The sequence below is a fragment of the Pipistrellus hanaki genome (genome assembly GCF_964339955.1).
Source record: "Pipistrellus hanaki genome assembly, chromosome: 10".
Taxonomy (NCBI): Eukaryota; Metazoa; Chordata; class Mammalia; order Chiroptera; family Vespertilionidae; genus Pipistrellus; species Pipistrellus hanaki.
In genome coordinates, this window is record NC_140512.1 from 16311345 (window position 1) to 16329563 (window position 18219).

General features: G+C 49.0%; 1 protein-coding gene across 1 annotated transcript in view; it reads right to left on the minus strand.

Annotated features, from left to right (window-relative positions):
* The window catches only part of CDHR3 (cadherin related family member 3), a gene marked incomplete at both ends in the record, with an annotated part of 52666 nt that overhangs the window by 19482 nt on the left and 14965 nt on the right, over positions 1–18219 (minus strand). Inside the window, 5 exons of the mRNA XM_084897819.1 lie at positions 625–796; positions 7023–7212; positions 7812–7960; positions 13271–13375; positions 14054–14148. Coding sequence (XP_084753945.1) covers positions 625–796; positions 7023–7212; positions 7812–7960; positions 13271–13375; positions 14054–14148 — 711 coding nt within the window. The remainder of the gene's footprint in view (positions 1–624; positions 797–7022; positions 7213–7811; positions 7961–13270; positions 13376–14053; positions 14149–18219) is intronic.

Consider the following 18219-nt stretch of genomic DNA (forward strand, 5'->3'; position numbering starts at 1 on the left):
ACACTGGGGATCTAACCTGCAATCTGGGCATGTACCCCGACTGGGAATCGAACCGTGACCTCCTGGTTCATAGGTCAATGTTCAATTACTGAGCCAAGTCAGCTTTTCCTGCGAGATCTGCTTTTCATGCCCACCCTGCTTCCAAATCTGCTTTTGCCCCTGTGGGGATGCTGTTGAGTGAGGCTACCTAAACAGCCTCACTTTCCCATTTTCCTCTGGGCCTGCAGTGATCTTACAAGGCTACAGATAGCAGGACACACTCACCTGCTTCCTCTCATCTCTAGACCTGCTCTCTCTCACCTCTCACCACCACTGTCCAGGAGCTCTCAATATACCAGAGTGCTTGAGTCCAGGAGGCACTAAGCAGGCAGAGCAAACTGCAGCTACGCAAGAGAGAATTCAGTCTTTAGCACCCCAGGCATAACTGTGCATAACAGACAATTCGGAACTTGGGTAAAATAAAGAGCGAACGGGGAAAACAGAGTCACGGTTACGTGTGTCCGTTACAGCCGTGCAGGGAGGGAGCCGCCTTGGAAATTGCTCTCTCAGGGGCAGCGGAAGCACTGTGCATGCTAGCCCAGCTCCCCCCATGCCCTCTCAGCGACGCAATGACCGTTCACTGACCACCATCTTCCCAGAGCCAGCTGGCTCCTGTGAGAATCTGCGGCGGCTCCCCACTCCGGATGGCTCGGTGAAGTTGAACCGGCTGTTCAGGGCTTCGCTGTCATCATCGAAGCAGACCGTGTCCAGGTCCAGAAGCAACGTCCCCTTGGCTGCTCTCTCAGGCACCATAATGCTGGCGGAGAGACACGACTCAATATTTCCCCCAACACACGGCGACGGAGGCTTCCTTCTGACATAGACCCAGGCTACACTTCTCTGCTTTAGTTCGGTTCAAAGCAAGTCCATGGCAATTGCTGTAACGGCCTCACTAGAGTCTCTGCTCAGCCCCGGCCTCCTTTCTGGCTGTGTTTAACACCCCTGCCGGAGGGATCCTGATAAATGCTGTCAGGTCCGGTCACTCCTCTGCTCCTAATTCCCACGTGGCTCCTCACTGCACTCATCGCCCTCACTTTAACCTGTGCACCACCACCCCTCACACTTACCTGTCTGAATTCAGCACTTCCTTGTTCCCACTATGGGGTAAAGGGGGGGGGGGGGCAGCAGAAGCTTGAGATTTTATTTTATTTTTTTAAATATATTTTATTGATTTTTTTACAGAAAGGAAGAGAGAGGGATAGAGAGTTAGAAACATCGATGAGAGAGAATCATCGATCAGCTGACTCTTGTACACTCCATACTGGGGATGTGCCCGCAACCAAGGTACATGCCCTTGACCGAAATCGAACCTGGGACCTTTCAATACGCAGGCCGATGCTCTATCCACTGAGAGTCTATCCACTGAGCCAAACCGGTTTCGGCTAGCTTGAGATTTTAGAAGGTGACACAGGAGAAAAGCTTGGAGACCACTTCAGTGTGCTTGGTGATGGACAGGAGGAAGTAGTGCTCCTTGAACACCCCAGGCTCTGCCCTCAGGGCCATTGTGCTCACTGTGGGATGCCCTGCCCACCGAGGTCCATGCTTTCTTTAGTCTCTAATCCAATGTTACCTTCTCAGGAGGCAATCCAGGCTCTCTTATCTAAACTGTGAATGAGCCCTGCCCACTGCTTCCTCTCCCATTCCCCCTTTTATTTTTAATTCTTGGCACTTGTTGTTTTCCAATATACTAAACAGCTTACTTATTTACCCAGTTCATCATCTTTCCCCCTGCTAGACTATAAGCTCTACAGGGGCAAGGATCTTGGTCTGCTTTGTTCTGGGCATGCTCGATAGATATCTGTTGAATGAATGAACGGTAGCTCACGAGACTAGCACAGTAGTAAAGAAGAATGTAAAGAAGAATTTAAGAAAAATATAAACTCTTCCACTTCCTGCCAGTGTTTAAAATCTGGTTAAGAGATACCCTGCACCCCTCACCTTCCATGCTTTGAAGACTGGGAATTCCTCTTACTTGTGTTCTAGTAGCATCCATATCATAGAAGGGTCTCCTAAGACCTTAGTATCATTCATTCAATAGAGGTTTATTAAGAGTAAAGTTCAGGGCTCCTAATCTCCCAATGATCCCAAGTTCTAAGCAAACAGCACAAGTAAAACTGGCCCCAAACAAGAGCTAGCTGGTCACGCCCAGCTTGGTATGGGAGACTGAGGAAGGATGATTAACACCGAGAGGCTTCAGTTCATTGAGGAACTCTGTCCTGCTTCCAGGTTTCAGTTTTCCCATCCATAAAATGGACACACATGATGCCAGTTGGCTTTTGTTACCTAACAAGCCAGCCCCAACTGAGTGGCTTAAAACAACAGCCACATTTGAGTTCTCACAATATGAAGGGCTATCCATTCACTCTTTGGGTTCTAGTTCAGCTTGGCGTGGTCACCGGCAGCGTGGCTGGGGCCAGGTTAGGTGGTCGGTCTGTTTTATGGTGTCTCCCGTCCTCCGGGAGTTCACATGAAGATCTCAGATTTCCAAAAGTAGCAAAAAGAGGGCAAGCCCCAAGCACGTATTCTTCCCGGCCTCTGCTGTGCCACATTTGTGAATGTTCCAGTGGCCAAAGCAACTGATGTGGTTGAGGCCAGATCCAAGAAGTAGAAAGAGAAACCCTATCTTGATGGGAGGAACGGTGAAATCACATTGCTCGGCGCCCGCAGACAGGCAGGGAGGGATTTGTGGCTGGTGTTTGGGTTTTTTGTTTTGTTTGTTTATTTGTTTTTGCTACCTACCTTCAATCATCGTTTGCCTCGGGCAGACTTTCTTACAAAAAGTGTATTTGGCTGCCACGAGAATGGGCCTGGAAGACCTTCAATCACAGGAACATAATTGACCCCAGATGCCAGCTGCTGGGCTCTGAAACCCATTGCTACATTTGCCATGAGGCCACGTGCCCATGACTGGGCATGGCAGAGATTAAGACGGGCTCCTTCCTGACAGCTGACTTTGGCCTCAGGACTAGTGCCCTCTACGAGCCTTCATGAGCAGCATGGCATGCTAGAACATTTCTTTTTTCTTTCTTTCTTTCTTTTTTTTTTTTAAATATATATATTTTATTGATTTTGTACAGAGAGGAAGGGAGAGAGATAGAGAGTTAGAAACATCGATCAGCTGCCTCTTGCACACCCCCTACTGGGGATATGCCCGCAACCAAGGTACATGCCCTTGACCGGAATCGAACCCGGGACCCTTTAGTCCCCAAGCCGACGCTCTATCCATTGAGCCAAACCGGTTTCGGCATGCTAGAACATTTCTGCCCACCTCGCCCCCTCTTTCCTTCATTCAGGTCAGATTTGCGTTATGGTCTGGGGACTCTCCCAGCTTCCTCGTTGTCTCCTGCAGGCATTTTTCCTAATATTTTCCCTTTAACATTTAATCCTATGGTGTCTTCTTCTCAGAGCACCCAGACTAAGAAGTGTTCACTTCTTTCATCCTCTGAACAATCACCTCTCTACCACCAAATTGTGCTCCCTTCTACTACTGGCAGCTAAAATGGGCTCTGGGCTCAGCGAACGTGGAGCAAATTCTGACAGCAAGGATGGTCTTGGGCTGCTGAGGGTAACTGGGTTTGCTTCCTGGAAAGCACTTTTCCTGACAGGTGTAACTGAATCTCCATGATGCCTCATTGGCAAAGATCTCTTCCGTGTTTCCGAGGGACTGGAGTCCAAGCATTTCCGTTCCTGCCTTGCATACACAGTGTCATGGTTTTTATTCATAAGTATTTGGAATAGATGTCATTTATTAAACACCAACTATATGCTGTATCACTTTAAAAATATCATCTCCAATCCCTTCATCTCCAAACGGTTTATATTCTTATCCCCTTTTTATAGGTGAAGAAAGAATCGTTTGGAGTGGTTTCAAGACCTAAGAAAGTGGATGCATGCAGGCACAATTCCCTATTGTCTGCGTTAGGGTCACAGTAAATACTACATCAAGTTCCATGATTCAGTGAGTCTCCAGGCTCACAGATGGTTTGGGAATCTGAGCCTTGATTCTAACGCTGCAGAGACCAGGAGGTTACATCATGCAAAGAATCCAGGGTCCCAAAGCCAGATGACTCACTATTCACACACTCAGCCCCTCAGGGCTGCCTGGCATGTGCTTTTCATTCGCCTCTGACACTTGGTATTTTCCTCCTCCACACTTGACTTGGAAAACCACTCCTCCTCATTCATCAATCCCCACCTCTAAAGCAGGCTGCCCCACTCCCAGCCATCTGACCACGGTTCCCTCCCCAGGCAAAAGTGACTGGCCCAGTGGCATTTGAAATCAGCTGGCCTTCTCTGGCTCTGGCTCTCAGGAAGCACTTTCAGCCTCATAGTTTACAACTCGAGTGGGGCTGTCACAGGCTTTTGATGCCTCCATCAGGGCCTGGGCTCATTCATCACCAGCCTGGGAAAAGTAGGGGCCTGGGTCTAAGGGCCATTTCCCTCTTGGCCCAGCTGAGAGCCTGAAACTCACAAGGCAGCCGGGGCCAGGCACGCAGCCCTGCCTCCTCCCACCCTCTTCTGCCTGCTCTCCCAAACTCCAATGCAGGGATGGCACCAAGAACCTTGAGCCTTGAAGGAGTAAATATTCAGAGACAAATGTTAGAATCAGGTGGCAGCACTAGTTCTGTTGTCTGGTGTGCTTTTGACCTTCCTGTGAGCTTGGACTCTGGCATGGTGGAAAGGGGAAGGAGGTAAGAAGGTACAGGGGATGGGAGGTGATGCAGGGTCAGGATTCCCAGCCCCTGCAGTATGCAAATGAGGCTGGGTTTTGGAGTCAAGACCTCCAAGGAGCTTTTTGTTGTCCCTCCTCACATCTAGGCGACTCTCACTTTAAAAGCCCGAGGAGGGACTTGAGCATTATTTAGAGTTGCCTTTAGTAATAAATAAAATTAGTTCACTTACTTCTGGCACTGACTTTCAGGGCTAATTTAGAGAGAAGATTATCAAGAGTAGGATTCCGCATGGGTTTGCCTGGATAGTCTAGGGCCGTGGTCGGCAAACTGCAGCTCGCAAGCCACATGCGGCTCTTTGGTCCCTTGAGTGTGGCTCTTCCACAAAATACCACAGCCTAGGTGAGTCTATTTTGAACAAGTGGCGTTAGAAGAAATTTAAGTTTAAAAAATTTGGCTCTCAAAAGAAACTTTAATCATTTTACTGTTGATATTTGGCTCTGTTGACTAATGAGTTTGCCGACCACTATAGGATACTTAGAATGTGATGTTACCAGCCAATATGGAATGCTGTCTGCAAACGGCCATCCCATGCATGGGGTTCTCCTACATACAGGAAACCACAGTGTGCATGTAACAGCACTGCACCGAGGGGAGATGCTGACAGGAAGCATGGAGAGAGCACAGTCCTCTCCAGTGAGCACTCAGACTTCTTACTCCTCAACCCCTGTCCTCGCCTTTAGGGCAGGGAACAGAAGAAGAGCATCAGGGCCTAGCAGGGCAGCATATGAGGAGAGGAATTCCCCAGGATGCACTGCAGCATAGATTTAGATTTTCAAAGAAAGTAGAGGTGTGACTCTGCATATCATCTCTACTCCATCCCCAGGGTCCAGACTTCTGGTAACAGTGGTGGATTCAATTTACACATGTACTGGGGTAGAAGTCACAATCTTAACTACCCATGGCACCATATCCACCCATCAAACAGGCTCTGAGGTTACAGTTGGAATAGAAACCTGTCACACGATCAAGGTTATTATTGACCTGAGGGCCTCTGCAGGAAGCTGATGGCAAATTAGGATAACTCTAGAGGAGGTTTAGTAAAGGGACTACCACAAAGGTACACGCAGGGTATATGGGAATATCAATGGATGGTGCAATATCGCTGACCTGGTAAGAGTGGATCTTCCATTTCTAGGTCGGAGGAGCCAGTGCAAGGAGCAGTCCCTGAAACTGGAATCCAGGGATGGACCGTGCCATGTGCTGAGGGCTGCCTTATAGGAACTAAGACCTTCAGGAAGTGGAGGGATTCATCCAGCAGACGGGGAGGGAGCCAGGGGAATAAATACACTGACTTCATGCTCCCCCCTCCTTCCTCCCTCCTACTGGCCAACCAGAAGCTGCAGTGCAAGGGAGCCCATTGATATCTACACAAGTCAGCCTCCTGGGGCACAGAGCAGGGAGGGAGGCTGGAGGCTGGGCCTGAAGGGGCAATGGAATGTGTCTAGAACAGGGCTTACCAGTTTGATACCATGCTCAAAGCCACACTTAATCCTAGCACGATGCTGTTATTCCAGAAGCACTGTGGAGAGGAAGCTAACCCAGCAGTTGCTACACTTGTGACATTTAGACAAACTGCGTAGTAGAAAGACAATACTGTTTTCAAAAGGGCATATTAACCCAGACTCACAAGGGACTTTATTTTTAAATAATGACGAATAGATTGTGAGACAAACAACAGATCAAAGACACACAAAATAACTTGCATCCCACTTGTGTCTGCATTTCCCCCTTCCTATTACCTTCCTTTACATGCAATTAAGTTCCGTCGAGTGAATTGGATGCTTTGTTTTGTTTTAAGTAAATACTTGGTTTGATTTATGCATATTACTGGCAGTGTGTTTCTCTCGCAGCTATATATTATAACCACTAACAGCACCATCTTTCCATGAACGGCAATAAATAAAGGGAAGGCACAGCCCAGAGAGAGTCTAACAAGTCCCCGTAGTACTTTTTCACCGATGGAGATGAACAAGTTGTAGGAGAGAGCAAAATAAAAATATTTTTTAACCCAGTTAGAAAGTGGTGAAGGGAGACAGCGAAAAGGAAAGAAAAGGAAAGAGAGGCAAGAAAAAAAGATGATGGGAGGAAAACCTATCGACTAAATCGGACATTTCAAATCTACTTATTTCATGAGCCACGTCCTAGTGCCCGTAATTCTTCAGCTTCACCTGAGACTAACCGGAGCGGCCACAAGGGCTGAGGGCCACTGAGGAGGTGAAATCCCCAGCACGTGTCTCAGGGCGTGAGTACCTGAAGGTGAACTTGCTGCAAGTAGCAGGGTTGTCATTAATGTCCTGCACCAGGAAGGTTATCTGCATGCGATTCTCCTGACCCCCGAAGGGTCTGTCCTTCACCAGAACTTCCAGAGAAATGGCGGGATTTTGTCTTAATTCACCTGCATCTCGGTCTAGCCTGTGGGCCACTTGGATGGAACCGGTCACTACGAAGGCAAAGATTAGAACATGACTCTTTGGAGAGAAATGAAGAGTAAAAGCAGATGGAGACCTACAGGACATTGAAAAGGACATTTCTGATATGGGGATAGGCTTACACAGAATCTATCCTCATACAAACACATTTTTAAAAATTCACGTGTAAATTCATGTATTGGACATTGATTGGGATATCTGGCGTGACCCTTCTAGAATTGTTCACCCCATACTTCAGGGATGGGCCCATCGATGACTGGACTGGTAGGCAGCTGACTCCAGCCTGACCCCCTGGGTTCCCTTACTGGAGACTTTTGTAGCTGAGAGATGTGAATTGGGTAACTATTCAGATTAATAGTAGAGCTACAGGTAAGAGGCTAGAACTCTAGCTGCTGAGGTTACTGGAGCGGTGCTGGTCCCCAGCCTTTCTAGGACTACCGGCCAGGGTGATGCCAGCTGTTTTTAAGAGGCTTGTTACCCTATCAACTTATGATATTCTAGACAGAAGGGCATGCTCAGATCAGAAGGCACACAAAATATTTGAAAAACAACCCAAACGGCTGGCTGAATTAAAAGATGCACCTAAATGATGTGCGTGTGTGTGACTTACACTGATTTATCATGAAATAGCTGTTAACAGTAGTGATGCTGTAGAGGAGGAAACCGGCCAAACCTTCATTATCAGGGTCCTCAGCTGTGATATTGGCTACGATGGTTCCTGGGCCCAGCTCCTCCGGAATCACATACATTCGCGTTGGGCTGGAACAGAAATACAGCAGACACAGCTAATTTTCAGGGACACGGGAGGGTAGAGACTGGGAGGTGGGTATTTTGGTTCATGCTAAATATAGCTCCGAGCTGTGGAAGTTGCATCAGCATGCTCAGAGGGAGGACGCAGCAGCTGAAAGGATGGGAGGCTGGCTTTGTGTTTCCAAGGATCACATCTCTGTGGAGGCAAAGAAAGCGCCACGCGGTTCCTGCAGTGGTTTACACGGGCAGAGGTCTCTGACCTCACCTACACCTGATGCCGGTTCAGATGAGCGTTAACGTTGTTTTAAAACAGGCATGGTTGGTTTGTCCAGCCGGCTTCTCTTTTTCTTCCAATTCTGGTGCAGAATTTCCCTGGATGATTTTTAAAACCCATCTGGAAATAACGTCCAGAATGACAGATTTCTGATTCCCATCACATGGCAGCCAGACACATTGTAAACCTCTATTCTAGTTTTGTTTTTGTTTTTTAATCTCTTTTCTGCTCAGTTTTTTTTTTTTTTAATTTCTTCCTTTTTTTTTTTCCCTTTTTTTTCTTCCCCCTTGTTTCTTTGCTTGAGGAGGCAGAATTTATGCACAGAACTTGTATACCTTCCCAAACAGCATTAATCATGAGGTCAGCCCTCCGAATGGAGAAATGAGCGCACCCCCCCCCCCCAACTCTCCTCAGAAGCCAAGGTCAGAGCACTGCCCTCCAAGGATGACTTCTACAAAATAGCCCCAAATCACCAATTTACCCATCTTCCTCAGACCTCCGCTGCCTATAGAAAAGGCTGGTAATAAGACAGGGAGGTTTGAAGTTTTTACTATATAAGTTGGGTAAATTGAGTGATTCTGAATGCACCAAGGGAGGCTTATTCTTTAAAATTACTCTGCAGGAAGTCCTACTGCTGAGAAAAAATCATTTCAGTGGGGCAAATAGTCACCTCTAATTTGCCAATTTCCTAAACGTGGCTTTTCCCAAATGAGATCTTCTTTAAGAGGGAAGGCTACATCTCAGATCTAAATGATGGCATTCATTTCCTGAGCTCAGAATATTTCTGCAGCCTGGCCAGTGTGGCTCAGTAGTTGAACATCGACCCATGAACTAGGAGGTCATGGTTGATTCCCAGTGAGGGCACATGCCTGGCTTGTGAGCTCGATACCCAGTAGGAGGCATGCTGGAGACAGCTGATCAATGTTTCTCTGTCGTTGATGTTTCTGTCTCTCTTTCCCTCTCTCTTCCTCTCTCTCTAAAATCAATAAAAATATACATTTTAAAAAATATATATTTTATTGATTTTACACGGAGAGGAATTGAGAGGGATAGAGAGTTAGAAACGTCGATGAGAGAGAAACATGGACCAGCTACCTCTTGCACACCCCCCACTGGGGATGTGCCAGCAACCAACGTACATGCCCTTGACTGGAATTGAACCCGGGACCTTTCAGTCCGCAGGCCGACGCTCTATCCACTGAGCCAAACCTGCTTCGGCAATAAACATATTTTTTAAAAGAGTATTTCTGCATCTCTTTCTCATCATGCCTGGAGGGCAGGTGGGGCCAGCACCAGGAAAAGGGAGAGGGAACCTCTGGTAGAGCCCGAGGCAGGAAGAGAAACCTGGGCCCACGCCCTCCCCAACCTCTTCCTCTGTGCACCCGGGGCCTGCCCCACTCATGAAGTGACCTCCCAGAGGTGAGTCCACTGATGGGGACAGGAATCTTGTTCCGATCAAGAAGCCACCTGGTGCCATGGACTCCTCCTCCTCCAGAGTTCCACTGAATCAGCCTGTTAATCCACTCAATTACCTCACACCCCCCACTCAGGGGATCTGTGCTGTGCCCACTGATGGGTCCAGGATTAGACAAGTGAGTAGGGCCGAGGAGGCAGGGATGGCAGGAACCGAACCAGTGCCAGAGGAGAGAGGGGCCAGCCCCAGCTCCTACATCAGGACTGAGCCCTTATGCCCATCATCTGAGAGCCCCCGTTTCTAACCTGTTCAAGCTTTCCTTCGGTTACTTGGAGTGGGTTCTGTTACCCTGCATCAAAGAGATTCCCGTGCCGCCTGTGCCACCACCCCAGCGGTGTCCCTGCTACCTCAGCCATGGTCCCTGCTTTCTAACAGGCTCCTGGGGGTGCAGAACTCAGCACACGCCAACCCACAGACTCAGAATCTGCGTTTTCAAAAGACACCGGGGGGCTGACGTGCACTTTAAAGTGTGAGCAGGGCCGTTGCAGGAAATCACCAGAGGTGACGAGCACAGGCTCCCAGCTTCTCACAGGACAGGCCCAGGCCTCCTCGGGAGGAGAATCCCCCTCCCCGCTCCGCCTCCCTCCTTCCCTAAGGCTGTGGTCTCCCTGGGGCCTGTGATGTTGGTGGTCACAGTCAGGGAAGGAGGCTGCTATTGGCATCTAGAGAGTAGAGGCCAGGGATGCTGCAAAACATCCCACAATGCACAGGACAGCCCCCCTATTACAAGGAAGCATCCAGCTCCAAATGTCAGTTGTTTCAGACTGTACTGCTTCCGAAGGCTCATCTGGTCCATGTTGGGGGGGCGGGGGGCGGCGCAGGGAATCGGGTCCCTGGGCAGGGGGCTGGGCATGCTGCTTGGGATAGCACAGCTCCTCAGGTTAAACATTCTCCCCTTGGCTGGCTGGACACTGAGCCTGGCAGAAGATGACATCTTTGGGTTATTTGGTTTGGGAACCCAAGTGTGAGTAAAATATCATGTAATGTAAAGACTTTATCCTCAGGCCACAGTTAAGATCCATTCAAAGCACAGGGAAACCTGGGGCTTTGCAGCCATCCCATAGCGTAGAGCTCTGACTCACTGCCGCACCTTTTCCCTCCTAACAGGACCTCCAGAGCCTGGGTGATGGTGGACAAGGGCCAGTGGCCACTCTCAGGGGGAAGGGGGTGAATCCTGGGTGACCGTGATCTGATGACTTCATCACTATGAATAAATATCCAGTAGGTGCATACGGTTGTGTCTATACTGCCAAGCACCAGGTTGAAAAGGACTGGGAACAAAGGGTGGAAGGGGAGAAAGACCTAATCTAAAAACAGTGCTCTGCAAAAACAGCAAGCACCGCGCTTGGCACGTGGAGAGGAAATGTAAGTCCAGTGCTTTTATAGTCAAGTGCTCCGCTGGAATAACAGCGGATTCCCAGAGTGTACTCATGAGACCACAAAGCATTCGGATGTTTGTCACAGCCGGGAGAGTCTTTCACCAACAGAAACAGTTCTTGCTTTGGTCTTAGTAGGACCTTAGCAAACAATAAAGATGGAAGAGTTGTTCCACAGTTTACATTTTTGCTTCACATTCAAATTCACTGTACTTGAGTCAGTTTGAGGATTTAATTTTGTTAATCCTGAATTAAGCAATTTATGGTTAGTCCTAGTTCTGATTCGGGGAGTGGGGTGTGTGTGTGTGTGGATGGGGTGGGGTGGGGTGGAGGGTGGGGGGGGGTCATGGCTGAATCATGAAAACCCTCTAAGTCAGCACCTTGTTTGAAACTAAGCAAACTCTTTTGGATCGTGGACGGCTGAGGGACTAGGCTGACTGACTCTGAAGAGCTGTGCCACCAGCAGCAGTCCGGGCAATGTCAGGGCAACTCCTGCCCCAAATCCTCCTTCAAGAGGCAGACTTTCACAGACCCATCCCTGCCAACGGCCATGGACCACTGCTTGAAATAAGGTCGACTGTTTTTTTTTTAATGGTTAGATGGCCACAGAGGTCATGCTCTCTGTCTGGGACGGAGCCTAACAGGTTCATCTTTCAAACCAAAAAGTGAGCACCCGAGTTCCAGATGGATCTCTGGAGCCCCAACAACCAGCCAAGGTCATGTTCTCTCTCTGCAGAGGTCAATTGCTTTATTTTGGAAAACGTAGTCCAAAGCAGATGGTCTACAAGTCCTGCCCCCTTGGGAGACACTATTTTCTCCTTTGCAACTCTGTTAGCCTGTTTTCCCACCTCGCAGACCAGGGAGGGTTCCGGCCCCCTCGCCATCACCTTCCTCTGGGGGTTCCTGATGAGTCCACGGTGCTGTGTGGCCAGTGCTGGAATCTGAGTCCAGCTGGGATGTCATAACTATTTATAAACTGCCTGGATTGTGCCCCTGGAGGAACCCGTCAGCAGAAGTGCACTGCCTTATGCTTTTGAGCTTACCCTGGCAACAGACATCGGCGGGAGACGTTACGTGGGGATGTATCTGCTGCTGTTGCCTCCACATCAACACCCAGCACCTGGGCTGTAGACTGCTAAAATCCAGAAGTTTCACAACTGTGCTGGGTTTTGCCAAATGGCACCAGGTCAGCCTGGGAGTGGGGTGGTCTTAATACCTCCCAACTTCAGAGAGATAAGAGGCCCAAGGTCATCAGTCGGTCGGTCGCAAGCACTCTCCCTAGTGAAGCCTCCTGGCTGAATTTATTCACAGCCATTAATGCCGTTAACCCCAGGCAGGTGGTTTTGCCTGTGGCTGCCTCTGAGCCCACCAGTGACTGGGGCAGGCCACATCTTCTGCAGTAAGCCACACTGTTTGCAGGGTCCTATGCTGTCTTAGAACTCTATCTTCCCCTCCTAAATCCCCACCTATGACAGGCTCAGGTCTCCCCTTTGTGCAGGGGCTGGTGATGGGCACATCCCCACAGGCTGCCTCCATCGGATTCACTCACCTTCTCACCTCTGCTGGATGTAGGAGCTGCCAGACCCACCTTGGCGGGAAGGAACTCAGAGCACCCAGCATGTTTTACAAATGCTTGCGGCACACCGTTTGAAAAAATCACTGGTCTATCTGATAACCCAGAGAGCTCCTAAGTGACTAAGGGGGTGGAGAGGATCATATACAGTGTGGCTACGCTGGACAAAGAGGTGATTCATGTCCCAAGTGGAATGGAGCAGACCTTGCAAGATTTCATCACACCACTCAAGACTGTGTGCAATTGAAAACTTATGAATGTTTATTTCTGGAATCTTCCATTTAATGTTTTCAGTCTGTGGTTGACCCCAGGTAACTGAAACCATGAAAAGCCAAACTATGGAAACATTATACGGTATTTACCTTCTCCACAAGCCCAGTGGCAAACCTCCAATGGGGGCGTCGTGTTCAGCCATACCCATAATCCTTTGGTGCATGTGAACATGGGGGTGCAGAGTCAGGGGGAGCAAAGGTGGAAGACGGGAGCCCAGACCCAGGGAAAGGACACTGATGATCTCAGGCCTCTTACCTCTCTTCCAGGCCAGAGCAGGACTCCCCTCTGTCTTGTATTCAATGTGTCTGAGGAGGCTCTGTCCCCTCAGAGAGATGTGCCCCAGGCCTACCTGGTAAAGCGTGGGATTTCGTCGTTGATGTTCACGATGTTCACCCGCAGCCAGGTGGAGGCTCTGAGCCCTTGGCTATCCCTCACTTCCACAGTGAGAAGGTAACTGTCAGGAGAACAGTCCAAGTGTGGGAGGCAAGCTTTGAAATGCGGGGTGGGAGTGGGGAGGAACGTCTGTTTCCTTTCTGCCACCCCCTCCAGGGGCTCCTGCAGAGTCCGGCGTCCTATGCTCACTCTTGCTTCCCCACCTCTAAGACCCCGCTCCTGCCTTTCTCGTCCTGCAGGTCTCATTCATGGCCACCCCTCACATGTGCTCATGCCCTCCAACTTGCACACTCCATCTCCATCATTCCTCACAGCACTCTACAAAGTGTGTATTGCACTCATGGAGGGAACCAAGGCTGTTGTGGGTTAAGCCACAGGCCCTGGTTCTCACAGCCCGTGCAGAGCCAAGAGCCTGGGTGTTTTCATCTTCCAACCCTGGCCTCTCCTCACGTCTTTTCAGGTCTGCTCACTTCCACCCTGTGCTTTCATGTTCGCCAAGGGCTCTGGCAGCTGCCTCTCCCCGTGCTTTGGGCACCCTCTCTCACACCTTCATTCTTATTATCTGCAGAGGAAGATTTGGGATGGGGAAGGAGGCTTTCCATATAATTGCCTTATTCCCTTTCCAGGAAGGCAGCAAACGGCCCAGGGCCTCCCTAGATGCCCTCACTCAGGCTGCATTACACCTGCTCCTTGGCCCTCAGATAAAGGAACTTCAAGCAAGCTCATTGGCAAAGGCTACCTGTTATGCCCTGCTTCAAAGTCAAATCCTGTTGTGGAGAAGAGCGTCCCATTCGCAGACATGCCGAAGCTCTTCGAGGGAGAAATCAGGAAATACTAAAAAACAAGGACAAAAAGAATGTGACTAAGCACACTTGCCTTTTCCCAGAAGACATGTCTGTTCAGTTCCCGTTTTATATTCTTGGCTCACGGAACATTCTTGATGCATCAGGATGAAGCCCAAATAGTGAGTTCTCAGGCTTAATGGCTCTTGAATCAAGAAACGTCTGGACCTGTTGGTCTGAGCCTCTGACCCCGATTTGCCACATCCTGAGGAGCTGTCACTGGGCCCTGCTTTAGTTACAGAATACCTATAAAAGGCCCTGCCTGGCCTTCTGCATCTGAGCCCATCTCCTTTTCTCTGTCACGGCATCCTCACTGCCGCTGCCCAGGCCCCCTTCTTTAACCAACACTGTTTACACATGGCCACCATGCCTTCGGGAGCAGGACAATACTCGAGTAAAGGAGATCTGGTCTTTACACTTAACCGAACTTATGATAGCGTGGGGGTGCAAATGTTCATAAGCATCATTCATTGAAATGATGGAAGGGCCAAGGGAAGGACAAGTGTGAGAGAAGATGAACTTAACGGAGCCCAAGTTTGAAGCTGGTTTGGAGAAATAGAAGCTGGTCTATTTCAAAATCTGATCTTAGGGCTGTGGCCACTGGCCAAGTCTTCCAGTGTCTTGGGTACTTGAGAGTCTTTGTCCTTCTTGGCTTCCAGTGCCCAGCCCAGCTCTCTGGAGGACCCTCTGCCCAGCACCTCTTGCTCTGGCAGGAATATGGGCTTATCTGTCCAGTCCATGAAGGGCCTGCTCAAAGGAGGACCACCCTTTGCTCTCCACAGTGCTCATCAAGATGGAGCCCGTGCTCCCCTGATAGAGTCAACAATGCAGGGGAAGGACCTGGATCCAAAGAGTTGAGTCCAAATTCTGGTTGGGACAAGTCCCTTCCTTGCCTATCATTTAGGGATGATACCACCAACTGCTAGTTCAGGTCACATGAGGATTAAATTCCAATGCATGCTATGAAATGTGAAGGGCCACACGTGTATGTCTATTTGTTCCAAAGGGCTTTTAAAAAAGATATTTTTATTTATTTCAGAGAGGAGAAGAGAGAACGTTAGAAACATCAATGATGAGAGAATCATTGATCGGCTGCCTCCTGCGTGCTCCCTACTGGGGACTGAGCTCACAACCTGGACATGTCCCCTTGACTGAAATCGAACCTGGGACTCTTCAGTCCAAAGGCCGATGCTCTATCCACTGAGCCAAACCAGCTAGGGCCCGAGGGGCTTTAAGGTTAGAAGGTTTTCTTATTTCCTACAAGGATGAGGATGACCTCTCCTTCAGGAGCTTTTGCAACCACAGCCGCGGCCCCTGAAGTCTAGAATCAAAGGCAACCCAGAGACTCGGTATTGTCATCACAGCTGAGCTCCCCGTCAGAGAAGAGAGGGTGCACAGAAAAGACATTAAAGTTCTCCTTCAGGCATTTATAAGGTTTTTAAACAGTTTAAAAGAGTGTTTACTTCCCATTTCCCATTTAGTAATATTTTCCTAGTTGTGATGAATATTATCGTTTACACAAAAATTGGGAAAGACAGAGAAGTATAAAAAGGAAACTCCATTGTAGCCATCATTATTTTCATGGATAGCCTATGCTCTTTTCTATGCAAAGACACACCCTCCAAAAAATTGGGCTGATGTTATAATATCTGCGCTTTTCATTTATAGCCTGAGCATTTCCCCAGAGTCTTAAATCTTATTTTATAGCTCAGCTGGTTAAGGATGGCACTGTGTGCTACTGTCGCAAGTATTTTACTAAGTCTCTCTTGCCGGTCACTTAGAGAGGAAATATTTTTGAGGGGAACAATTTGGATAGTAGTACCAAGGAGTGCCCTTCTCCCAGCCCCCCAATCGCATATGCACTCAGAGGCATGACATTTAAATGCCACGTTCCCTCCCCCTCAACTCTCCTGGGAGCAGCGGCCTAGGCTTGCAGCGGCCTGCACACGGAGCAGTTCCATGTCTTTAAGCAGAGCCTCCCTGGCAGAGAATCCTCATGTATCCACAGGTCAGAAATTCGCACGAGATGTGAAACAAGGGTTTATAGACCCAAGGGGGGGCATTTACCACTTGCACCTAAATGGGGATGTCTTTTCCCATGATTAGAAATGCTCTAGGACAGTGGTCGGCAAACCGTGGCTCGAGAGCCTCATGCAGCTCTTTGGCTCTTCTATAAAATACCACGTTTTTAGCAAGGGCCAGCTCAGGAGTACCCTAATTAAGTTAATACCAATGTACCTACCTATATAGTTCAAGTTTAAAAAAATGTGGCTCTCAAAAGAAATGTCCATCATTGTACTGTGGATATTTGGCTCTGTTGGCTAATGAGTTTGCCGACCACTGCTCTCGGAGATAGGTCTCCAGTTCTGGTTGGTCCCCCACCCTGTGCAAGGTCTTGGGATATGGAGATGACAGTCAGGTCCTGCTGTGCAAAAGCTATGGTCCACGGAGGAAAGATACAAAGATGCGGGAGAGGTTGTCCAGAAGGGATACACACGGAGTGTGATGGGAAGAGAGAAGGAGGACACTCAGACCCGTCTGGAATGGAAGCGTCACACATGGGGGCCGTGGAGTTCAGTTCAGACAGCTGAGTCTGAGTCCTGTTCCTACCCCTTTTCAGCTGTGAGAGCTTGTGCAACAAAGAGTAACAAATCAGGGCATGCCCCGTCGTGCAGAGTTCTAGAGCAGTGCCTGGCACACGGTGAGCCCTCCGTCTATGTGAACTATGACTGTCCGGTTAGAATGTGAGATCCGGAGGAAAAGGGCTTCGTCTTACTCATGGCTATGTCCCTAGAGCCTACCACGTAATAGCTGCTCCATAAATATTTGTTAAACGTTAAATATTGGGGTTTTCTTCTTGCCTGTTTCCCATCTGAGAGCAGCATTCCAAACTTAAAGGATCTTAAAATCTTTTTTTGAAAAATCCTTGAAAATACAGCAACAAAAAACTTGTCAAACTTAAAAAAAAAAAAATCTGTTCGAATTTGGTAATGCCAGTCTTGATTATGAAATCTTCTCCAGTTCTGTCTACAGCCTCAGCAAAAAATGAACAAGAAAAAAAAGAAAAAGAAAAACAGAGCCAGATAGAAAGGGTAAAACTGTAGAACTAGGAGCGTGGGGAATTTTTATTAAAAGTCTGATTTCCTGGAATCCTGATTTTTTTTTTCTCTCTCTCTTAGCATCACGCTAATTTCCTTTATCCCTGAACCTAGGAGCTCGCGTGAATGGGGATAGCAGTTCTGTGCTTAGGAAGAAGATAATATCCATAGACTAAAAATATTGTGGCACGTGGCCGTTTGCCAGCGATTCCGAAAGCTTTCTGTCGAACCTGGCATTCCCTCCCCTTTTCACAGGCTTGTTTAATCAAGGCTGCTCCCTTGATATTCATTCTTGGAAAACAGAAATTAAATAGAATGAAAAGCATCGGCGGCCCCTCTCTTGCTCCAGGACTGGCGAGTCCTGAGTAATCAGATCAATTCGGTTAACAAATGCTTGTCAGACAAGCCCCACCGGCTCCCCGCGGGGAATATTCCTTTACCACCTCCCCAGGTTCCTCTCCCCGCAGCCCCTTGGCAGCTGCGGTTTGCTCACGGACACAAAAGCTTCAGTGTGGAAGGCGAGGAGCCGCGCTTCCTGCCCCATTCACCCTTTATGGTGCCATCGGTGTAGGGAGAAAGGAGGGTGAGAGGGAGCTGGCCCAGTTTCCTGAAATGTCAGGCTCCCTGGGGAGGACACAGCACCTCCGCCGGCAGCTCCCCCACTGCCATTGGAGTCACAGGCAAATGATGAGCCAACCGGGGCGGGTTTGCAGCCATCAGCGGCTCTCAGGCCTGCAATGGAACTGAGCTACAAGAATTCCGCCCCCTGTTTCCCAAGCACAGAGCAGTCAACGTCCAGAGGGAAGGAAAGGACCCTTTCTTTATTCCTCCCAAGTCCTGAGAGTGCCGAGGACTGCGACCTGCCAGAACACGCCCCAGACCCACCCGGAGGACAAGCAGCGCAGGGCACCCCTTCCGGCCGGGCTGTCTCACGTTATGGACAGGATGCCACAATCCTATGATGT